The 24,922-nt window shown below is 37.7% G+C and overlaps 3 protein-coding genes across 3 annotated transcripts; all 3 read right to left on the reverse strand.

Moving 5' to 3' along the window:
* Positions 1-59: 59 nt before the first annotated feature.
* Positions 60-2,019, reverse strand: aqp8a.2 (aquaporin 8a, tandem duplicate 2). Its single transcript, XM_073489884.1, has 5 exons — positions 1,760-2,019; positions 1,539-1,665; positions 1,201-1,415; positions 195-329; positions 60-102 (listed from the first exon to the last, which is right to left on the reverse strand). Exons 1-5 carry the CDS (start codon positions 2,017-2,019, stop codon positions 60-62), a joined length of 780 nt encoding a protein of 259 aa, XP_073345985.1.
* Positions 2,020-5,133: 3,114 nt separating this feature from the next.
* Positions 5,134-10,325, reverse strand: aqp8a.1 (aquaporin 8a, tandem duplicate 1). Its single transcript, XM_073489905.1, has 5 exons — positions 10,057-10,325; positions 9,277-9,403; positions 7,760-7,968; positions 6,447-6,581; positions 5,134-5,176 (listed from the first exon to the last, which is right to left on the reverse strand). The coding sequence occupies exons 1-5, from the start codon at positions 10,323-10,325 to the stop codon at positions 5,134-5,136; spliced, it is 783 nt and encodes a 260-aa protein (XP_073346006.1).
* A 3,247-nt stretch (positions 10,326-13,572) lies between these two features.
* Positions 13,573-23,074, reverse strand: lcmt1 (leucine carboxyl methyltransferase 1). Its single transcript, XM_073489556.1, has 11 exons — positions 22,692-23,074; positions 21,488-21,579; positions 21,124-21,245; positions 20,916-20,992; positions 18,978-19,039; positions 18,754-18,856; positions 17,278-17,398; positions 16,801-16,902; positions 16,606-16,697; positions 14,986-15,083; positions 13,573-14,755 (listed from the first exon to the last, which is right to left on the reverse strand). The coding sequence occupies exons 1-11, from the start codon at positions 22,775-22,777 to the stop codon at positions 14,733-14,735; spliced, it is 978 nt and encodes a 325-aa protein (XP_073345657.1). The 5' UTR covers positions 22,778-23,074; the 3' UTR covers positions 13,573-14,732.
* Between the last annotated feature and the right edge of the window lie 1,848 nt (positions 23,075-24,922).

A 24,922-nucleotide genomic window follows, 5' to 3' on the forward strand; every position in this document is an offset into this window, starting at 1 on the left:
ATAGTGTTCACAGGTTTAGTGTCGTCTGCAGGACAATAAACACGCAACGGGGGCTGTTATTATTTCATAATGACTCGTAACTTATCATCGCCGAGAATGAGCCTGCAATAAAAGAGAGACATTATGACCGTTATCGCTCATTTTATTTATTTATTAATTCAGTTGCGACATCCCAACATCCTGTCGAGGCTTACCTGAGCAGAGCGGCGGCCACCAGACCTCCTCCTATGGGTCCCACCCAGTAGACCCAGTGGTAGGTCCAGTAGTTGGTCATCAAAGCCGGACCGAAAGCCCTGGCAGGGTTCAGACACGTTCCTGATATATCACCCCTGCAAGAAAAAATAGAAATAAAATTATTATTATTATTTTATTTTTATTTTTATTTTTATTTTTTAATCTATGTCTCAGGTGATATTCAATTCAGTTCTAACTTTATCACAAACTCAGGGTCGAGATGAAACACAGGGCATTTGGTAGAATAAATGACACAGTAAAGCGCAATAAAACTTAAAAAAAACTTGTCAAAAAAATAATAATGTAGTGATTTTAAAAAAATATATCTTTTCATAGCAGTAAGTCCAGTCAAAGTGTTTTTTTTTACCATTTGAACGAAACCGTGGTGGAGCAGAATCAAAATAAGTTTTGGAAATAATTAAATCAAGAAATATTAAATATCAAGTAATTTGGAAATAATTATATTCTGAAATAAATGAAAAGTGCACTAAATTTGCGAAAAACTACATTAAATTAATACAATTATCAAATAGCAAATATATTCCTGATAAAAATAAAACAAGGAAAGGTAACTTCCTGGAGAAAGATCAGTTTGATCAGGTCAAATTCAGGTCAGTATTTTACGATCTTTGGATGAGACTCAACAATGAACTATTTTTTTTAGGAAGTTACAACATCAATACAACCGCAATAAAAATATAGATAAAAAGTAAACATGCGTCACTTCACGTTTAATGTCTTTCATGTTTTGGCGTTAAAGAAACTTCAAAAGCTCGCCGTGATAAACAACTTTTTCATGTTGAGAAACTTTATTTTGAAACGTTCTTTTACTTTGAAAGGAGCGTTATGCTGGATCAGAGAATCCATGTGCACATGGCAGTGAATGTGTCAGCTGGCTGCTTTGAAATCCAGTTCTGTGTAAATGTTTAACACGGTGTAAGCACAATAATCAGCCTTTCAGCTCACCCTGCCAGGATGTTAATGATGACGGTGCAGCCCACGAGGAAAGGGGCCAGCGGAGTCTTCGTCTTGCCGTTGACCGCCACCAGCAGCACCACCATGGTGACCAAGCAAGTCATTGCAACCTCCCCAAAGATGGCTCCGTACAGCTGGCTGTCCGACTTGAGGATGTCGAACGCTGCTCCTGTGGCGTTCAGGTAACGATCTGCAGGGGTCATCATCTATGGAAACGTATCAATAAGGACTTTCTTTCAGGTTTTATTTGTTGTTTGTGTGTTGTGTTGTACGTGTGTAATAGAGTCAAAAACACTTTCAGAATATTGTGCAGTTAATGTTCACCCGACCTTGGCCATCCCGGCTCCCAGCACTCCTCCAATCAGCTGGCTGATCAGGTAGAGTGCCATCGTCGTCAGCTTGATGCCTCCACACAGGTAGATGGCAATGGTGAAGGGAGGGTTAAAATGGGAGCCGCTAGAGGAAGGGGGAAAGTTGAGATTTCGAATCGTACTCAAACGATATGATTCAGATTATTATACAGCAAATACGTGATACACAAACTGGTTACCTGATGTTATCCATGACCGCCACCATCACTGCCACAGCCAGTCCGTGCACCAGGGCTGGCTGCAGCCGTCCAGCCGCCGGCACATTCTCGATCACGGACACACAGCCGATGAAAACGAAGAACATGGTCCCCACTATCTCGGCCATGCAGGGCTGGATCAGCATCTCGTACTTGTTGGGAGGTTTGGACACAGGGGGCTTCTTGCCCTTCTCCAACAGAGCACAGTCTGTGTCTTCCATTTCCATTTTCTCGACTCCCATTGATGCTCCTTTGATTTCTGCCTGGATGAGACTTCTGTTGGCTCTGCAGCTCCACCTGCACCTGCACTGGACTCAGTGTGTGGACAAAGTCAAGTGTGCTGCGAGGTGTTGCGGTTATTTATAATCATCACCAGCAGCTGGGGCACTGAACCTGAATTGCTCCACAGGTTATAAAACATCAAAGGTGAAGCATATATCAATACAGTCCTTGCCCTAAACAGGTCCTTTGACACCTTCCCAGCATCGTCCTCAGATGGAGGCAGGCCAGGTCAATCCAAGCCTCAAAGGAGTCCTCAAAGGGACCTTTTGTAAAAGGTTAATCAAGTTCAAAACAAAACACGAGCTGATCACGGTAGACCTCAGTCATGAGGGTTGGAAGGATCAAGAAGTGCACTTTAACATCATTGTTTCGTTGCTTGGATGCACAGTAGCCTATGTAGATAAGACAGACCTGGACCTACTACTACTACTACTACTACTCAATATGTGCTATTGTCTTTGCGCACTCTACATTCAAGGCACCTAAGTGTGTTTCAATCAAGTTATACAAATTATTATGAGATTATCTTTACATTGAGTACTTTTACATTTTATATGTACGTACATATAAGTATATTTATCAAGTACATTTTGCCGTACTGTACTTTAATGTAATGATGTTTTAATTTGATAAAAAAAACACTCTCAATTTAATACTGACACCTCTATTTGACCCACACAAGCAAACAAGACCATCAGCAAGAATATTGGCTATTATTATAGTTTACTATAGTTATTCTTTATAAAATTATTTAAAAAATTGTATGCTGAAGATAAATCAAGGGGTGCCACAGCCTAAGGGAAAGAAGTTACTCTGTAGTCTGGGGGTACAGCACTAAAACAAAGTTTACTTTGTTTCACCGTCGTCATATTACAGTTCAATCTTTCAATTGAAAGCAATGCACCCAACAAACAGTTGTGTTTGAAAAAGAAAAATAGTTTTAAAAAGACGCTGCGTCTTGCTTTCACTTGCTTATGAAACAAATGTATGTGCTGCTCAGATTAAGACATTTACCAAGGCGGTAGTTCTCATACCACTTTTGTCCACAGGGGGCGCCAGAATCAACAAATAATAAAAGTTCTTTGTAGCTGCTTTAAGTATGATTTTAACTGCATGTTTACATTTTCACGCTTCTTCATCCTTCTATTGTACTACTATATGTGGGACATGTACTTTTTACTCCATTACATTTATGTAATTGACAGCTGTGGTTAAATTTTACTTAGCTGATAAATACTTTATAATAAAAACCTTGTGAATCCAAGTTGAACCTTGGTACCTTTACCATTAATCATCTCATGACCCCACAGGTTTATCTCTTCACCTTTTGGACAGGCTGACCCATAGTTATCACTGCATTACACAACATAAGGGCGCACTAAGTTGTTAGGTGTGGCTCAACCACTGACCACATTACAATGCTACTCTTACATTGCTGCATCAGTGTTATCTACAATCTGATGATGTCATATGTTCCACAGAATGAGTATTTTTTACTTTTGATAATCTAAGTACATTTTAATGATGATAATACTTGAGTACTTTTACTTAAGTGCAGGACTTTATCTTGTAACGTCGTATTTTACATTGTTGATTTTCACTTTACAGGCAAAGAAAAGGTATAGTTTTGAGGTACTTGTACTATACTTTTTGTTAGAACAACTATTTGTTGTTCATGCAACTTTATTCATTCTTATCAAGCTATTTTAGGCTATAATTGAGTCTATGGCCTCAAGTTAAATATTATTTGTAACAGTTTAAAATGAAGTTTCCGTTTTCATAATTGTAGTGCAGCAACATGGCTCATTCACTCCTCTTCCAAGCTGAAAAAAAAAATGAATGAACAATGAAACAATGAAAAACAAACTTTCAATTATTTTATTGCACTTATTTTTTCATTTGTTTAAATGAAAAACTTTTCATTGTAGACAGTTGGGTTCAATAATTGGTGAGTTTTGCAGATGACATACTGCCCAAACTAGCTCCACCTCAACCAACTCTGACAGTAAAAGGCCAGTCACACATTATTGAATCATTGATACGGTAATGACCCAATAATAAAATACACGTGTCATAAAACACGATTTAATTTGATAAAAGTATTTATTACTTTTACTTTTGATAATTTTTTTCTGATAATACCTTTGTGCTTTGACTTAACTAAGCCTTTGAAAGCACATCTTTTACTTACAACGGAATATTTTTATATTGTGGTATGATGTTCTGAATATTTCATCCAACAGGCACCAAATAAAGGAGTATCTTTTGTAGGAACTGTCCTCGTCCCTCTGGAGGCTTCTAGTGGCCTCACACTTGGTGTTTCGTCCCCTCTTTATTAAAATGTGTACCTTTTATTTATATTCAAACATGTTCAAATAGTACGTTATGCATTTTATCATACACCTATAACGAAACAAATACTGTTATATTCACTTTCTGCATGATTGCACCTGTCTTTTACCAGCCCAGAGTGGGTGGATAGGTTGGCGTGGGTGCACAGTGCTGATGATCCACATTCATCATTATCACAACCATCATCGTCCATCTGTTAGGATGCATTTGTGCACTTTTGAGACCTCGAAGGCCACCAGTTTATGATTCAAATCTAGATTTATGGTATAGTGTGCTGCCGTATCCTTGCACCATCTTTTAAGTAATAAAGCTATAAAAGCGTAGTTTTCCATTTGGGACTTTGACCACAACAAGGTGTTCTAGCTGACAGTTGAATAGATAACGGAAAGTGTGATCGTTCGTATGAAATGGTATGTATGGAATTTATTATCAAATGTCTCTGGACCACTTTCAGCATCATCATCCAACAAGTAAAGTCTGAGTAAGGCGTAGCAATCAAATCCGTATCATATCATCACACACTTTATTGAATCTTAAAATACAAACATGTCATTTAACCAGTGATTACAGCTGGTTCAAGGACAGATATATTTGCACACATTTTTCCGACAAATTTAAATTTTACATGTTTAATTGTACTGTATGAACATTTAAATACAAAAGCCGTTGTCAAGTCAGTCGGGATGTCTTCTCTCTTTCTTCCTCTTTAATAAATTAGATGTTCACTTAAACACGACCCGGGTTTTATGGTCACCAAACACAAGCCTGCAAAAGAGTGATGCTGAATTAGTCAAGTGTTCAACATGACATGAAAGACATGAAACAAACACAAAGATGTGTAAATTGGGTACAAAGAGATGCAAAACAAATATTTTTTTAAAAAACACAGAAGAGAAACAAAACAACTACTATGAGACAAACAGTGACCACAACCGGATACAAAGCAGTCAAACAAGGATGCAAAACAACGAAAAAGAGACAAAAAAATCCATCAAAGGGACATAAAACAACTACAAAGAAACTCAAAATGACTACAAAGAGACTTAAAATGGCTACAAAGAGAAACAGAACAATCATAATAGACTCAAAAAAAAAAACACAAAGACACAAGAAATGAAATCAAAGGGACATAAAACAACTACAAAGAAACTCAAAATGACTATAAAGAGACTCAAAACAACTACAATTACCAGAAAAGTTGCAAAACAACCACCAAGAGACAAATAAATACCACAGGGAGTTGTTAAACAACTACAAAGAAACCTTAAAATCACTTATAATGACTGCAATTGTTAGTGTCTCTGACAAGTCAGGTTGTTTTGATGCCACATAGGAGGCGTTGGGGGCTTTTGTGGCCATGGCCCCATTGTCTTAACTCAAAGAGGTCATGCAGAGGTCAGATTGTAGTAACGCTAAAGCTCATTGGGTGGAGCCACAGGATCACAGCTATTTGGCTACGTGTAAGGTTAGACTGAAGTCCAGTGAAAAGGGAGGAGGGAGGTTGCTGCTGTTACTACTGAATAACTTTCGAGGAATAATCTATTTGGCAATGCACCTTTCGGCTTTAAACCAGCCCCTTATCTTTACACCTGTATATCTACAGCAGATAGCTGACCTTTCAGTGAACTGAGAAGTTCATTCTCTCTAATCTTAACACTTAACACTGTAAACGTTTGCTCATCCCAAACCAACCTGATTCGCATTATGAATTATTTACATTATGACCACTGTTCTGCTAAAGAGAAAAAAAGAAAAGCTGCTTGTCTTGCTCCACCCATTTTTATTTAACTCAACCAGTCAGGTTACTTCTGCTTCCACAGCAATCCTGCCCCTGCAGAATATATTATAACCTAAACAGCAATTTACTTAAATTATTCATTCTCATAAACAAACAAAAGCCACATTTAACATTTACACATTGGGTGTTACATAACTAGCCAACTCAAGAATTTATCATACAAAAAAATGTTAAAAAGTCTGTAAAAAGTTATGGAAGAAAATGCCGAATCGCCACTTTGTTCTTAACTATACATACCTGATGAGGGAGACGGTGCACAGTGCACCGCAAATAGGTCCAACCCAGTATATCCAGTGATGGTCCCAGTGGTTGTTGACCACTGCAGGACCAAAGGCTCGGGCAGGGTTCATGCAGGCTCCAGACACCGGGCCTCTGAAACAACAGCCGGTACAAACAAAACTGTAACACAGCGGTTGACCAGAGTGACACAGCTCGACAGCCTGCTTCTCATTTTCAAAGTAGCAGCAACCTTTTTAACAACAAACACACCCAAAATAGAAAAGTAAGAGATGTGATAGTGGGCCGCAGGCCTTAGCATTAAATGGGTGTAACATGGATGAAATTAAAGGGGCACTATGTAGGTTTGGAGGAGAAATTCAAACTCAGAATTTTAATATTTATAATATTAATGAGTTAATAATACAAACTGAGAAACATTTCTCAGAGGAAAATAAGGTCCCCAGAACACTGTTTGAAGCTACAAACAGTTTGTTTAGGCATTAAAAAAATAAAATAAAATCAGTCAGTGAAGAGCTTCCTCTTCTGATTCAAATTTCTTCCCCAAATTACGTAGTGCACCTTTAAGTGAAACAAGAAGATTAAAATGCTACTTTGACATAGCAAGGTCATATAAAAAATCTTCCAAGATAGCTATTAAACATTAAACTGACCTTTAAGGTAATAATACTGTACTAATACTGAACTATGTTATCTATTTCATGACTGATAATAAATGTATGGAGGATGGTTGTTGTCAGGGCTGTGGTTGACAACGTGGTCTGGGGGGAAGTTCTACAGAATTTCTTAATGTTGATTCCAGTAATTTGGGCTTATCATATTTAAAGGTGCAAAATGTAAGATTCTTGTTGAAAACATTCGAAAATTAACACAAATTAGCAACACAGTGTGAAGAAATAACAGTTTTGACATTATGACATCAATGTGTTGTGTTGCTGAGAGTTAGCATGCTAACCAGCTAGCCTGGCCCAAAGCTCCTGTGCTAGTGGTATAAACACCTTCCCGGTGCTCCAAGCTCACAGTCTGGACCACTAGCTGTGCAGCTAACTGAGCTAACTAGCTAACGACAGCTACAGTTAGCAGCAGTTAGCGGTTACTCTACTGATATGCTGATCCCTATTTGTTTTGAGTATGAATTCAACATGTGGCCAATTCTTACATATTTCACCTTTAATTTGACAACTTTTTTAGGCCGAGAAGTAAAGGAATTAGTATTTCAACGCTGCTCTACTGTTGCTTTACACATTCATGTTGGAAAATAAAACACCATCGCTCTTATGGGTCCATAATCTTCTTCCTTACTGAGGTCTTACCCAGCAAATATGTTGGCTGTCACAGTGAGGCCGATGCAGAGAGGAGCCAATGGAGAGCGAGTCTGGCCGTTGATGGCCCCCATGCACACCACCATGGTGAGGAAGGCGGTCATTATCACCTCTGCCAGGGTGGTCGCTGCCAGGTCTTTGTTGGTTACGTCAAAGGCGCCTCCAAGGGCAGCATTGGACGCGTTAAGGGGGAACACTCCCTGAATTCACAGCAAATTGAACATATATCATCCAGCGCATGATGAACCTGACTGGAGTGAAAAGTTATCATTTATTTTCAGTCTTCACTGTTTTTCTACTCAACAAAGCAAGTTTTTATCAGGATTAAAGGCCACTAAAGATACTAGTTGTTTATTGTTTTGTTGGGTCAAAACTTTCAGGATAATGAGAAAATGAGTCCAAATTTGAATTTACTGTGTCAAAGTTATGAGATAAGGAACATTTTTAGTCAGTATTACTGGATAATACATCAACATTTTGAATTCCCAAGTCAAGATTTTGAAATATTAAGCCAAAGTCTGTTGACCCTGCTAACACCTGGCAAGCGATACAGAAGTATCAACTGCCGTGCCAACAGATTACAGAGCAGCTTCTTTCCTGAGACTCCTCAATATGTCCTCCACACTCCACCATAAAAATCATTTTTCTTAGACTTATTTATTTATTTATTCATTTCTATGGTTTTTCTTTTGTGAGTATCATAAAGGGAATACAACTTACATGTCCTAGTCCAGTCCTGTGATGTAGAATGATGAATAAAAGAACGTTGTACCACAACTTTTACTTACTAAGTCAAAATGAGATAAGTCAACATTTGGATTGAGGCATAATTAAGAGATACATCAAAATTTTAAGTCACTAAGTCAACATTATGAGACAGTATGTGAAAATATTGATTTATCATCCAATATTTGACCTTACTGTGTCAAAGTTATGAGATATGTTAAACATTTTGAGTCAGAATTACAGGACAATACGTCAACATTTTCAATTGCTAAATTAAGATTTTGAGATACTAAGCCAAGGTCTGTTCGCTCAGCTGCCGTCTGGCAAACGATACAGAAGTATCCGCTTCCACCAGACAACAGAGTAGCGTCTTTTGTCAGGCTGTGAGACTCCTGAACTGATCCTCCACACTCCAACATAATAATAATTTATCTATTTAATAAGTTTGTATAGTTTTCATGTATAACTCTGTGTTGTTGAATAATAAATAAAATAACCTTATAATTTTGGTTAAGTGAGTCAAACTTATGAAATAATAAGTTAACATTTGGATTGAATTTAAAATAAGACGTAAGTCAAATTTAATATCACTAGGTCAACATTAACACGCTAAAATGAATTTATTATCAAACATTTTAACTTATTACCTCATAATTTCGATGTAGTTAGACATTACACAGTTACATTATATTATAGTACATTAAAGTATTTTTATTATGGCTAACTTTTGTAATTTTTCTTTTCTTCTCTTGGCATATTTGGGCTTCCACAGTTTTGCTCACCATGCTCAGACCAGCTCCGGCCATCCCTCCCAACATCTGAGCCACGACATAGGGCCCAAGCAGAAGAAGCTCCATCCCTCCGCACATGTAGGCACTCAGAGACACCGCAGGGTTGAAGTGGCCCCCGCTGCAGTAAACATATTGAACTTTAGTCTCTGAACATCTTTGAAATGAGGTTATAAACTGATAATGACAGCACCTATCTATCCTGCATGGGATAAACATATTTTCTGAACAATTATTTGTATTTGTACAAACTTTGTTGTATCAAATGGAGTAAGTCAGGCAGAAAATCATAAAAACCTAATCAAAACTTTCTTAAAAGTTGTTTTGGGGAAGAAATTTTAAGCCTTTTATGCCTAAACAAACTAAATAAACAAACTCTTTGTTTTCATGACTGAATAAACTGAATAAACAACCTGACCTTAAAGGACAACACAATTTCATACTTGTTTATATGTGGCGGACCCTGCCACCTTTCCAGCTTCAAACAGTGTTCTGGGGACCTTATTTTCCTCTGATAACAGCTTGTTTACTCAGTTATGGAAAAACAATTTTTTTATTATTAGCTCATTAATATTATAAATATTAAAATTCTGACTTTGAATTTTGTCTCCAAAACTACATAGTGCCCCTTTAATAAAGCTAGCCAATTCCACTTTAAATTATTGACGTGACCTTAAATATATTGTAAAAACAATAAAATCATTCAGCCCAAAGACATACAATATCAAACATTTAAAACACACAACAACACTGAATGTCATCATCAGTCGTTACCTGATTTGCCCAAAAATCTGGATCATCACTCCCAGTGCCAGTCCATGTGCCACAGCAGGCTGGATGATACCAGCTGTTCCCGTGTTCCCAACGACAGAAGCACAGCCCACAAACACGAACATGGCTGTCCCGAACAGCTCGGCCAGGCAGGGCTGCACATACTGCTCAAAGATGCTTCTCTTCTTGTTCGTCTTAGTGTCTCTCTCTGCCGCCGGCTCTCCCATGTCTGTCACTGTGAAGACCTCTGACTTGGTTTCTGCCCCTGACATACTGAATTGCAATAAAACCCCTTTCTACCTTGACTGAGATGTTCCACTGATGGACCACAGCCTACGACTAGGTGCTCTGATGTGGTCACAGTTATGTATATAAGACATTCTTAGGGTGATAGGACATACGCACATCCCCATTTTTTTTTCCTCTGATGCCCCACCTTCCTGCAATTGTTTATATTCCCAAGACTCCTCTCACTCAATCATGTGGAGCTCATAAAAATACTAGCACTGTTAGTGTCAGAGATACATGCAGATAAGGACGAGGGTGTCATATCAGTCAACAGCACAACAGCAACCACTTCCTCTAGTTTTCTTCCAGCTGGAGTGCGAAAACTTTGTTTTTATTACCCGTAATAACTGATTCTTTCAGGAAAGTGGAGCTATGAACTCGACACTCATTATGTAATGTCACTTTTAGGTTGATGAGGTGGTGGAAGAAGTAGTCAGATCTTTAACTTCAGTAAAAGTTGCAATACTAGAGTGTAACAAAAACCTTACTTGGGTAGAAAGCACAAAAGTATTCAGATCAAAATATACTTACTACCAAAAGTAAAATAACTCATTATGTGGTATGTTTCAGAATTATGTATGTTATATAACTGGACTTTAATTAGTTATGCTAAATGCATAACTATGTGTACAACTGTGTGAGTAAAGGTAAACCTAATTTTAATTACTAAGCTTAGCCTAGGATAACACATAATAATGGATTAGTTAATTTAGATTTTGTATTAATAATCTCCAAACTCAGTACTAAATCAAACTATTAAATACATTTAGTGAAGTTAAAAGTACTATAATTCCTCCCAAAATGTAGGTTTTGAAATATACAATATAACCCCCCTCCATAGAATGCCATTAAATATATATACAGATATACAGAAGACATGACAATGTCAACTACAACCCTGACCACAACCGTCTTCCACACGTGTTTATTATCAGATAGATAACAAAGGGTTATGGTTATCACCTCATAGGTCAGTTTAATGTTTAATGTCTGTCTAGAAAGAGTTTTGAGATAACCCTCCGATTTTTAATTAGCTTGTAAATCTGCAATATAAATAATAACCGTGGCTGTCAAATAAATGTAGCATATGAAGTGAAAAGTGCAATATTTCCCTCAGAAATGTCACAATAACACATTGTAACTATATTGTAAGCGCCTTTTGAGTCAACCAAGGACATTTTACAAATCCAGATAAGAAAATCAGCACCTAATGAGAGATAACAGTGAGAAGAAAGATGATAACAGTAATGTTCACAACAAAGAACAACATCAACAGCCCGAATAACACATTCATAATACAGCCTACACATTATAAAGCAGCAGGCTTGTCTGAGGCAGGTGAGATTTCAGGTACGACTTAAAGCAGGTGTGTAGGGGTGGAGAAGGTTGGATGCACCGAGCTATGGCGAGAACTATAACCAGATTTTGGAGCCAGTGCAGCACTGTAGTCTTTTCAACCTCCACATACACCAAGGAGGAGGGCATGACAGGTATGAAGACGATTTGGTGATGTGTTTGATGCACGTCAGAGGGCGGAGGGTCAGAGGGTGGATTCCAAAGTTACACCAAGATTTTTGACCTCAGAAACAGAGGAAGTAATAAAATCAGGTGTGGAAAATATTTGTACAGGGGACTTTACGAAAGTGTGGCCGGGGAGGCGATGAGGACAACACAGATGTATCCTGATTACGTTTAAGATAATTGCAGGTCAACAGAGCACTAATATCATGGGAGTTTGCCCGAGGGCTTGGTGTGTATGTAAAGTTGTTATTCATCAGAATTGCACTGAAGACTGAGGCCGAGCTGACGCATTTAATGCCCAAGAGGGAGAACAGTAATGTATACATGATGAAGATGTTACTGTGTGACATGTGAACCTAGAGCTGACTGGCTAGGGTTTGCTCAAGGAGTTATCATAACATTTACAATATGAATGAGGTAATAATACAAACTCAGAAAATATTTATCTTTTCCAAAACTGAATAAACAAGCTGTTCTCGGAGGAAAATAAGGTCCCCAGATCACTGTTTGAAGCTAGAAAGGTGGCAGGGTCCGCCACATATAAACAAAGTAAAACAGTATAGAATTGTGCTCTCCTTTAAGGTCAGTTTGTATATTTAGTCATGAAAATGACAAGCGTTTATTTTAGTTTGTTTAAGCATTAAAAAAATCGTTCAAATCTTCTTTTTCTTTTAAATTAAAATGTCTTCCACAAAACTACACAGGGCACCTTTAACACCTAATAAAACTACCTAATAGAAGTATAACATAAGATACAAAAAAAAGTCAATATAACTAATGTAACTATGTACATTTACTCAAGAGTAAGTACACTTTTAAAGTACTTGTGCTTTACTTGAATCTTCCATCTTGTGCTTATTTATACTTCCACTCCATGACATTCTGGAGGCAAATATTGTACTTTTTACTCCACCACATTCATTTATTAGCTTTAATTACTAGTAATTTAGCAAACCACTGCATCAGAGGCAAAGTAATGCATTTTTAAATTAACTTATTTTATCAGCAACTGGATTTAAAAAGCACAGATTCAAATAATCTGAGGAATGCTAAATATCTGACCTGATAATCAGCCGGGTATACAGTATATACACTACGTACATGTACAGTAAATATATGTATGATTTACTTTTACTTGTACTTTTGATAATTAAGTACTTTTCTATTAGGAAAATTAGTTTTGATACTTAAGTATGTTAAATAGCACATACTTTCACACATTTGACCAATGTAAACTTTTACCACAATATGTTGAAGTATGACTTTCAGGTACATTTACCAAGACTGATATTATAATATGGTACATAATTATGGAATATGTGATATAGTTTAAGGTACAGTGTAGTGATATAGTATAACATAACAGAATAATACAACAATATGACACACGGTGTAACACAGTATATAAGAAATAAAACATTAAGTATAGTAGCATGTTATAACAGAATAGAATAGACTAATATAATATAGTATGCGTATGATGTATTGTGATATACAACAAAATATATCAACAAGTTTCTCATCAGTCCAAAAGAGAGACAGTGGAGAGGGAGGGCTGCCTGATTGCCTCAGGTGAATCAAATACTGTGAGACGTGTCCACACAATCAGCTCACTATACTGATATCTTTCCCTCCCACTGCAGATAAGACATCTGATAATTACATATCAGGGTCAATAACAAAGTACATAAATGAACAAAGACACAGTCGTACGCAAAAGGAAATTTTTATTCAACTGCACTTGATCAGCATTATTCAAATATAATCTATCACAAACTAGTCAGTCATGTCCTCTTTGCTGTTTTAAAGCTAAGCTCAAGAATATAAACTATTTTAAAGGGTAACTCCACCACTTTTACACATTAAAGTGTGTTTACAGGTCTGGGGGAGTGCTACTGTGTCTGTGGAAAAAAAGCAGTATAAAGCCTTTTGTAGCTCCAGAAGAAGCTGCATGTTATCTGATACATTTCTTCCAATGATGTCATTCAGTGGATATGTTGCATTGTGGGTAATGTAGGCAGCAAGTTTTGAAAAGCAGTCTGCTGGTTTAGAATTGCACTTCTGTAACACTGTTGGACTCATTACGGACAGTTTAAAAACAGAGATACCATCTTTTTAATTCCACACATTCCTCTTCCTTCTCAGGACCTGGTGCCTACATTACCCACAATGCAACCTTGCCACAGGGTGACATCACTGGAGGCAACTTATGAGATTACATGCAGCTTTCTCTGGTGACACAAAAGACTTTATACTACTTTTTTCCCACATATGCAGTAGTACTCCCCAAAGCCTGTTAACACTTTAATGTGTAAAATTACCGGAGTTACCCTTTAAGGGCACCTGTAAATTACCTAGTAGTTGCATGTAACGCACTCTAGTTCGACACTACTTCTATGGCATGCATACAGGTTTTGTAAGAAAATGAATCTGGGAGGTACAACTGATTAATAAATAAAATCAAAATAGCACATAAAAACCAGACAAGGACAAATATATGACATCTGAAATTCTTCAAACTTCGCACATTCTTTAAATCATTTTTCAGTGATTGCGTCGTCAAAGAATTACAAAATATGTCTGAAGGCAAATTAATAAAACAAACTTGTTTTACAGTTGGTAATTCAGTGCCAGTGTAGTGACAAACCTCTTCACCTCTTATCTCAGTGACACTAGCTCACAAAGGATGCTCATGAAATCACATTCTGCTGATGCCCCGAGTTTTGACACCGGAACAGCTCCCGGATGAGGGCTTGATGGAGAATAAGTGCTTCCTCTTTTCCCGATGTCTCCCTTTATACATCTTCTCCTGTTGTTGATTTTGGCCAACACACATGTAAAGCGGGTCCAACAGTGGCGCGGGCTCACAATCAAAATGCCAACTGAGACAGACCTGAGGAAACAGAACACGACCTGTTCTTGTAAATGACCGCAGGACAGGTTCAAGCTGGACGGATGGGTGGATATGTGAAAAACTAACATATGAGTAAAGCTAAGTAAACAAACTAAAAGGACAGCATGGCGCCATAGTGGTCACAGATGATCCTTGAACTGAGCAATCATTGTTTCATTTTTCCTACTACAGCTACCCATTCATTCAAATGTAACGTAATTGTGAATTACCCAGGTTGAGTTTATCCTTTGTGGCCCAGCAGATGCTGTAGTGTTGAAGAAGTTGTTGCAACAGCTCCCGCTCATCCAGGAACTCCAGACGCTCAATTCTACAAGAAATAAAATATATTAAGTATTTAATTTGACATTTTTTTAGTTTATTAGGATCCCCATTAGCTAACGGCATGACGTTAGCTAGACAAAACTTACTTCTTTATAAACAATCTGTTTATTCTGATTAACATTGCATTTCTCTAACTTTTGTTTTTGTTTTTTGCTCTGTTTTACCATCTCCTCCTAACATCTGTATTTCTGTAAAATTAGATGCCTCTTCACTCTGATCTTTTCTGTTCTACTGCTAATTATCTTGCGTGGCCTGCCCTCTTCCAAGTCACCACGGTGGAGAGGAGGTCGTGTGGCTCGGGCACCACTTGTCAATGCCTCGGCCTGCTCAGTCGTCTCCTGGATCCACACACTTGACATATATTATAATTTGTGTCAGATATTCTGTCAGTGCAATTTGCAAACTGTGATTGTGTTGTTCTGTTCTGTACATGCGACATCTATTGCATGTCTGTCCGTCCTGGGAGAGGGATCCCTCCTCTGTGGCTCCTCCTGAGGTTTCTTCCATCTTTTTTTTCTCCACCTGTTAAAAGGTTTTTTTTCTCTCAATATGGCAAGTTTTTCCTCACTTGAATCGAAGGTCTAAGGACAGAGGATGGTGTTCACTGTACAGTTTGTAAAGCCCACTGAGGCAATGTGATGGTGATTTTGGGCTATACAAATAAAATTGATTGAAATTTATTTGATTTGACTTCAAATTTGGGGTACTACCAAGTAGACAGATTTTTTAAAAAATAGGGAAAATTCATTCAGCTGAGATTTTAGTTCACATGGTTCAAGCTCCAAAAATCTGGATGCCACACTTTCCAAAATGAAACTTGGTAACACCTTATGATGGACCCTCTGCCTGGTAATGTGGAATGGTGAAGGATACTTCTGCATCACTTGCCAGAGAGCTAAAAACAAAAAAAACAACTTTATATGGCGGAGTGTGGAAGATGAATTGTGGAGTCTCACAGACTTAGGAAAGAAGCTGCTCTGTAGTCTGGTGGTACGGCAGTGTATACTCCTGTATCACTTGCCAGACGGCAGCAGGGTGAACAGACTGTGGCTGCCATGGGTGTTGTCTTTTAGTATCCTTTGGGCTCTGTACATCTCACTCACTGATGCTCGGTCGATGGGTAATAATGATGTTCTGGGCAATTTTAATCACTCGCTACAGAGCCTTCCTGGCCTGGGCTATTTACAAACCATGCTAATTACATCGTGTCTTCAGTCAGGATGCTTTCTATCCCACCTCTCTGAAAGTTAACAAGAACTTAACACAGGAATTTTGCCTTCTTAAGTTCCCTTAAGAAAATACAGCTGTTTCTGAGCTTTATTTACCAAGGTTGAGATGTGTGATGACCATGACAGGTTCTTTGTGATGCTGATTCCCAGTTGTTCCCCTTTTGACGAGCAAATTGATTTTCATGTGTAAAAATTGAGTGCCCCTTTAAAAGCTCACCCTGTTATCAACAGATTGTAAAAAAGTATCTCTCTGAATCATATGACAAAAAAGATACTTACCGCCCCACATCATCCTGGGGCAGCATACTGTAGACAGTCATCATGTCCAGAGCATCGGCATGTTCCCAGCCTGTTTTCAGAAACCGCTCTTTCTGCAAACAACACACATTGAAATACATCATGTCTGGATATTCTAAAAAACAAAACAAAAAACCCAACAAACTAAAAAGGTACAAGAAGCATCAGATGGTTTACCTGAGAATCCAGAGACTGGCAGATCTCCACTCCTGCCAGGGTGCACTGGCGACGCTGCAGGTTCTCAATCATCACCTGGCCGAATCGATCACTCATGTTCACCTGGATACACAGATCATATTGAGTGGATGAAGCATTACTTAGGCCACATTATTAAATCTCAGCTGGAGCCATAGTCATCCACTAATTGTATATACGATGAGGAATATTTAAGTTAAAAAAAAGACTTGTGATAATTACAAAAATTGTGACTGAATACTACTCAGAGAAAATACAAGTAATACAGCACAGATGCACAAAAGAGATGAAGCATTTCTTGAGCATTACAGCATGTTAAGTTATTCTAGTAGTTGCCCGAAATAAGATTATGATCCTGAAAATGAACATAATGTGTCTCCTTTAAGATGTCACATGGATAACAGAAGCCAACAACAGTGTTTTCCTCTGTCCCAACATGAAATAATTTGCTTTGTTTACCTGTTCATAATTGATGAACATGGCAGTGTGGAAGGTGTCTGCTGCCCAGCGAACTAGATTGGAGGACTGGGAGGGCGTCATGTAGACCAGCACACACTCTGACAGGAGCAATGTGGGTAATCTGGCAGTGAGGACAGGACACTTAACAACAACAACATAATACTTACAGAGCAATCAGAGAGACTATTCCTCTGTCAAGGCAAACAATCCTTCAAATCTGTTATTTTTATCTTGAGAAATGTTAGAATTTTTCTTTATCTGGAGCCAAATATGCATCAAAGTAAACCAGATTTGTTTCATTCAGTATCAAGTATTACATTTCTTTTGCAAAAATCTTGGACACGTAAGTGGATCAGAAGAGAGTCTAAAGCCATTTCCCTAAAGACATTTTTGAAATATCTTTATAATTGACAAAATGAGAAACGTGTAATGGTCGTAATGGTGGTGTAATGGTCATTTATCTTTGTGCTGAGGCACAAAGATAAACGACCATTACACGGGATTTGCTTCAATCAGTTGGGCACAATAAAACCAATAAAAACTCTGGAGTGTTTATCCTTTGTATTCTCAGATCTTAAAACTACTTACACAATAAAATATTTTATATGCACAGAGGAATATAACATTTTCACTCTAACCTTTAGTGACGGTAGGCAGAAAACAAAAGTAATGACTCCTCGCTCCTTAACAATAAAGACTAATAAAACCTACTCATTCACACCCGGCAGCTTCCTGTTAAAGAGAGCCTCGCTCTTAGTCAAACTTCCCTGGATAAATAAACGTAATAATGTGTGAGTTATGAGCTGAGGTGAATCAGTGTGCCAGCCTGAGCTCTCCATGCCATAGAAAACATCCTATCATAGAAAAAAGGATGTCTGTGCCTTCCAACATCCTACTATAAAAGACTGATGTGTCTTGGTCCACTACTTCTGATGAAACATTACTCCACCCAAACTCTTTTCAGCATCAAACACTCAGCCCCTGGAGAGCTATATTTATGTCAGTTACAGTAGATTCCAATGATGACAAGTTTCACAGTGGAAAAAATGATAAAACAGCCACAGAAACTTGCTACCGCCTTCATTGTATTAGCATTATTTTAGCTAAACATTCTGGGCATAGAGACATATTTACATCCCACAGGGTGTTGAGTGTTTGACACTCAAAACATACATTTTAGGTGGGGTTTCTTTTCAAATCAAGCTATAGACGTAAGACATACATCTAGATTACAGTCATACTGACGCATTATAGAGTGTGTCTGTTATCTAGAGTTGCTCACATAGAAAAAACAGAGATAAGCTTCAGTTCTTGGACTTAATAAGACATGCTGGCAAAACAAATGACAACTGGCAGAGAGAAGTACAAGGGATTTATTTATTACTATAAATATAATAACACCAGCTTCAGATTAATTTACTCTTTCTTCCAAAACTAAAGCATGAAACAAAGATGCGCAAATGTATATTAACTTACTCTGGATTAAGCTGGAACTTCTTCAGTTTTTCATCCAAATTAGAGATGTCTCTGAGGTCGGCCCCAATGATACAGAAACGGTCCGAGTCGAGGCTGTGGGCATCTGAGTGAACAAAAACAAACATACGCTGTAAAGAAGTCAGAAAAGATACTAAACAAAGAAGAGTATTATTACCTAAACCACACAGATACGTCATTTAATGGCTGCAACTTTTGTTCATTACCTAAGAGTAAGGAGTCTGTGGAGTGGGTTTCAATGAGGGGTTTGGAGAGTGGCGGTTTTGTCCTGGAAAATATAAAAAGACATCATTACAATTCATAACCACAACTGCACGTCCACAATTAACCTAAAACTACACAATAATAAGGCACTTTACATGCTGCACTCTGCTACAGAAGCTTCAAAAACTGTCTATGAACCACCTATAGATTACATATACTCTATTGCTAATACATTTAATCTGTACATATACTCTATATATACATACTCAGTTGTTATACTAACTGTTCTACAATAAATCCTAGGTTTTAGTGTTTAGATTTTGTTGAAATTTTTGTAGGTGTTAATCAAACTTAACTTATATTAACATATTATAATATCATGTCGGTAGTGGTCGGTAAAGACGCTACAAAGTCAGGTTTATGCCCATACATATATATATATATATACATACACAGACACACACACACACACACACACACATATATATACATATATATACTAAGGAAGCCCTAAAGGACCATACATTCATACATTTTATTTCCTCCGTTTTCCCGTGATAACGAGTTAATTTAATTTGTTTTCTCGAGATCTCGAGTTATTATCTCGAAATAACAACTGCCGTTTTCCCGTGATAACGAGTTAATTTAATTTGTTTTCTCGAGATCTCGAGTTATTATCTCGAAATAACAACTGCCGTTTTCCCGTGATAACGAGTTAATTTAATTTGTTTTCTCGAGATCTCGAGTTATTATCTCGAAATAACAACCGCTGTTTTCCCGAGATAACGGGATAATTTCATTTGTTTTCTCGAGATCTCGAGTTATTATCTCGAAATAACACCTGCCGTTTTCCCATGATAACAAGTTAATTTAATTTGTTTTCTCGAGATCTCAAGTTATTATCTCGAAATAACACCTGCCGTTTTCCCGAGATAACGGGAATATTTTCTCGAGATCTCGAGAGAACGAAGCTTTGTTTTCCCGAGATAACGATATAATTAATTCAAGATCTCGAGATAATGACTGTGATATGATAGGCCTGAGATTATGGAGATGCCCGGGACATCGTAACTGGTCAGCTATGTAGTTAATGACGACATCAGGCTCACTTGCGCCACCGATATAGCTGAAGCCTTTTTAGATTACGCACACTAATGTGTATATTATCTGTAATAGCAAGGCATAATGCTATTTCAGCCTGTGTCAGGCCTTGATTGAAAAGATATGTGACATTTAGGGCTTCCGTAATATACATATATATACATATGTATATATATATATATTTATTTATTTATTTACTATTTATTTTTTGACTGTAGTGTTTTTTGGCTTAGTTTTCCTGGTAGTAAATTTGATACTAACTAACACTAGCACAAAAATGCTGCATTCCAGCTATTTTTGACTGAACTACTCTTAATTAAAATTATAAAGACCTTAATCTGAATACTGGTAGTTAGTATTTGCATATAATAGACATATATTATATCTAATTGACATCCTTACATACATGACATGATAACATACAGTATAAACACACAGCAACTGTTCCTTGGATTCTTTTAAGCACCAGCTGTAAATGTAGAGACGTTTCACTTCTGTTCCCAAGGAGCACTGTCTCCCTCTACAGATCTCAACCACACATTGCAATACCACAAACATAGGAAAAACACATCATACATTTGTGCTGCTTAATGTACTTCTTTACAATGACAGTTATTCTAACAAACTAAAGCCTACATTAGAAATGTGATTTTCCTTGTTATTATGCAAGTTTACATAGTAACATAATGAAGAATCATAAACCATCGAAAACCAGTTCTTCTAATCTGTTAGGGAAGCTTGCAGCTGCTCTGGTGATGTACTGCAAATGGTACAGTGGATGAGAATAAACACTACTAATAATAACTATAATAACTATAATAATAACATGCTCGCCTTACTTAATATTGTGTATTTTCCTGGCCACAACTGCTGGAAAGTCAACTTCAAAGAACTTCCGTGGCAGGAGGTTTTCATCCTGAAACACACACACACACACACACACATGCATACACACACTTTGAAGACAATACAGTGTATTTGACGCAGCCAAGTCAAATCTGACAGGAGTCACTTGATAAATCCTATTTAGACCAGAGTGCTGCAAACCTTTAGTCTCCAAAATGTTGTGTCCAGTCCAGCACCCACGTTGATTACTTGACAGTCGCACTCTGCTTTCCTAATAAACGCGTCGAGGAGATGGTTAACTCCTTTCACACGGGCATAGTAACCTGCCAAACGAGACACGGGGGCATTGAAATATCCAAAAACACAAATATGGAGGACTTTTGAAACATTATGATGAACTGGGTGGGAGGATTTACTGCTGATAACTCCTTAGTAAGCACATTGTAAAGTGAGGTGCTGATGCTGTGACTTGTAGTACCAAATATTAACATTATGAGTTGTACAACATGAGTTACATTTGAATAAAGTAAAACTGTGTGTAAAAAGAAGAGACTGTATCACTTACCTCTGTTGATTTCAGGTGCCTTCCGCTCCCCTACAGATCTTGCAAAATACTGGATATAAGGGTCCTTCCAGTAGCTTTTACTGGTAGCAAACCTAGAATGCCAATTATACATTTGATGAGGAGGTGACATGCATGATTCAAGCTCTGAGGAAAACAATATTTTTGGTATTATCTCCTAATCAAATGACTCCTTGAAATTTAAAAAAAGGATGCTAGTAGGGATAACTGCACAAAGAATCAAGACCAAGCAGAACTGTTTTTAGAAATGTGCAGTTTTTGTGCTTCATTTTGGGTCTTTCCGGTCCATACTATATGTTCTGATCCATACATATCAAACAAACTGTTCCTTAATAAATCATGGACAGCGGAGTGTACACAGCCTGCCCACCATGGGATACCCTTGTTGCTCTGTGTATGCCGGCAGTAATTCGTTAAAGTTCCTTGTAGACATTCCCCAGTCCCAAAATCTGGCTTCACATTAGTTTACAGCTGAGTATCAAAACATCAACAATAAGCTTGGAGAATTTAAGGATGTACCTGGGCATAATAATTAGATCATAACTGACATGCTGCCCCTTTAATGTTAGCTAACGTTACTTTTTTATATGTAGCTATGATGTTAAAGTAATAGGCGCAGTATCACCATAATGTCTACACTTCTTCAACTTAAAATGTGCACTATGTAGTTTTGAGGAAGAAATTTTAATTTACAATTTCAGATTTTCATCACTGAATAATAAACTGAACACAATTTCATACTGTTTTACTTTGTTTATATTGCAGGGCCCTTCTGAGCACCTTTAAAGGGGCACTATGTAGTTTGGGAAAAGAAATTCAAACTCAGAATTTGAACATTTACAACATTTATGAGGTAATAATACAAACTCAGAAATATTGATTTTTTCCATAACTGAGTAAGCTGTTCTCGGAGGACAATAAGGTCCCAAAAATACTGTTTGAAGCTAGAAAGGTGGCAGGGTCCGCCACATATAAACAAAGTGGGAAAATTGTGTTGTCCTTTAAGGTCAGTTTGTTTAATCAGTTTATTCAGTCGGGAAACCAAAGAGAGATCTTTCTCTTCTGATTAAAATGTCTTGCCCAAAACTACATAGTGCACCTTTAAGTTACCTTAACATGATGCTCATAAAGCCATATAACAGTAACATTAAATGATGTACTTAGCTACTGCACATCCTGCTGTTACCTTTTGCATGTGGTTGCATCGTCGCAGGTCGCCCTCACTGCCTCATCTGAAGTATCCGTGTCTGTGAAAGGTTGCCGAGCTGCCATTAATGATCCTTGTCCCAACGTTATGTGGCCAGCATGAAAAAAAAACCTCGCCCACCTGCTTTAACGTTACACTGGCTAGCTACAACAAGCTAGCTAACTGGCTATCTCGAGTTGACAGGTGGGCTTGTTATAGCAAAACGGGGAGGAAGAAGAATAAAACCGTGAGCATTATCGGGTTACTCAGCTACCTGTGTGTGGTAGAAAAACTGCGAGTTGGATGAAAGTGAGCAGTATTTAAAGAGGGGGTAATGTTTTGCTGGCTAATAACAAGTTGCACGGAGCCAGAAATGAACGGACAGTTCCGACCAGATGACACTTCCGGTTGGTATTTTTCAGAATAAAGGCATCACAGAAAAAGCTCTCATTTGGCACACAAATAAAATAAAACTAGAACTAAATGCAACGCGCTGCACCGTCTCAGCAGTGTTGTATGTGTTAAAATGTGTGTCTAAATGTCTAAGCTGTGTCCGTGTTTACACTGAGCATCATCTTTTGATAGACAGAAACAGGCTTGCACTGGTTGACGTTTAACCTGAAATTGATAATATTAACCATAAGCACAGACAGATGGTTGTGTCTTACAGAAACTTGCTTAATGTCACTTTGTTTTCCATATGACCCATTTCCATTCATACTCTTCTTGTAGTTTTTAAAATAGTATAGTAGGTATCTTCACCAAATTCATACTTTGGTAAATGGAGGTGAAGTGATTCTACAGAATAGTCAGAAATCAAATCCACTGAAAGAAACACCTGAAAACAGGCAACAAGGATGATATAAGAGAGTGGGTTGGTGTCACACTTAGGGGAAACATCAAACAGGTGCAGAACAGTGACAGAACATCAAGCCCTATGTGAAATCTGGGATCTGAAGCCCTGCTGACACCTTTCTTAAAAAATTGTGTGGTGATGCTTCTCAGACAATTAAGAATTCATTTGTGGCATCTGAGGAGTGTGTCAGGGAGCCTGATGCAGCACGTAGAAAGTCACATGAAAGACTTGTCCTATTTGTTGAAGAAACTTCAGCAGCTTTATTAAAAATCCATTTGAAAAGCCACAAAGGGGAGAAACCAAAATGATGGAAATCTAGGTTGTTGGTCTCAGATAGTGTCCAAAGTGATGGAGGACAAGGATGCCAAGTGGACTGGAGATAATATGACCTCATTTTCCATTGAATTTTTCTTTCTTTTTTATTTTTTTACAGGTGGATCTTTTAAAGTTTTTCTGTAATATGCTGACTGTCAGACTGCATCAATCATTAAAAATGTGTGTAGAAATCTAACAGGGAGTTCAATCAAAACTGATGTTAATTGTCAGATTTAAAGAAAAAGAAAAAGAGGATATTATGATGGTGATACACACTTAGGACTCATAATACTGCACAGTCATGAGTTGATTCCAGAGTGTGCAGGCACTTATTGCCATACTTGTAGCAACTGCTGCCTAATGCAATACACATTACAACATTATAAAATAACAGCTTCTAAATCATTTTGATGCTACAGTGTCTTGTAATAGAGTGAATGGTGTCTCTGTCACAGCCACTCTGCATGGGATTTGTATTTACCACAGTAGTGTTGCACTCAGAAACTGTGGGGGGCGCCAAATCACACAAAATGCCAATTTCTACATAATGTTGCATAACATAATGTTATCATTATTAGAAAATAGCAACCTATATTGCCTTCTCATGCAAAGACACTGAAAAAAAGTATGCTACTTACAGAACCAATCTGGAGCACGAGTTCAACCAAAATGAAAATTCAGTCATTATCTACACAGCCTCATGCCGTTGGAAAGTTGTGTGAAATTTTGTAGTCCACAAAACATTTCTGGAGCTTTACAGCAAAATGGCGTTGCAGAATTCCCCTTAAACAAATGAAGTAGATGGGGACTTGTTTTAAAATCTTAAAAACAACAACAACAACAACAGAAAGATATTATGGCTCCATACATGCTGTCCAGTGCAAACCAAGTCTTCAGAAGCCCTGAGATGCCAAAATTTATTTGACAAGACATCATTTACACCCTTGATGTGCAGTCGGTATTCAGACAGGGTGTGTGCTGAGGCTTTTAGCTTTGCAGCTACAGTCAAGATTTCATCTTTAAAAAAGGGTTTAAATAACAATTTTCCAACTCAAGTTGA

Source organism: Pagrus major, chromosome 20, assembly GCF_040436345.1.
Source record: "Pagrus major chromosome 20, Pma_NU_1.0".
NCBI classification, from domain to species: Eukaryota; Metazoa; Chordata; class Actinopteri; order Spariformes; family Sparidae; genus Pagrus; species Pagrus major.

Excerpts from the sequence above, each read along its gene's own strand:
- aqp8a.2 (XM_073489884.1), bottom strand. The coding sequence starts at position 2,019 with ATGGGAGTCGAGAAAATGGAAATGGAAGACACAGACTGTGCTCTGTTG. Across the intron at positions 330-1,200 it reads ATCATTAACATCCTGGCAGG|GGGTGATATATCAGGAACGT; the intron begins GTGAGCTGAAAG and ends TTTTTCTTGCAG. Across the intron at positions 103-194 it reads GTGGCCGCCGCTCTGCTCAG|GCTCATTCTCGGCGATGATA; the intron begins GTAAGCCTCGAC and ends CTTTTATTGCAG.
- aqp8a.1 (XM_073489905.1), bottom strand. The coding sequence starts at position 10,325 with ATGTCAGGGGCAGAAACCAAGTCAGAGGTCTTCACAGTGACAGACATG. Across the intron at positions 9,404-10,056 it reads CAGATTTTTGGGCAAATCAG|CGGGGGCCACTTCAACCCTG; the intron begins GTAACGACTGAT and ends TGTTTACTGCAG. Across the intron at positions 5,177-6,446 it reads TGCACCGTCTCCCTCATCAG|GCTTGTGTTTGGTGACCATA; the intron begins GTATGTATAGTT and ends ACTCTTTTGCAG.
- lcmt1 (XM_073489556.1), bottom strand. The coding sequence starts at position 22,777 with ATGGCAGCTCGGCAACCTTTCACAGACACGGATACTTCAGATGAGGCA. Across the intron at positions 21,580-22,691 it reads GATGCAACCACATGCAAAAG|GTTTGCTACCAGTAAAAGCT; the intron begins GTAACAGCAGGA and ends TTGGCATTCTAG. Across the intron at positions 21,246-21,487 it reads GGCACCTGAAATCAACAGAG|GTTACTATGCCCGTGTGAAA; the intron begins GTAAGTGATACA and ends CTCGTTTGGCAG.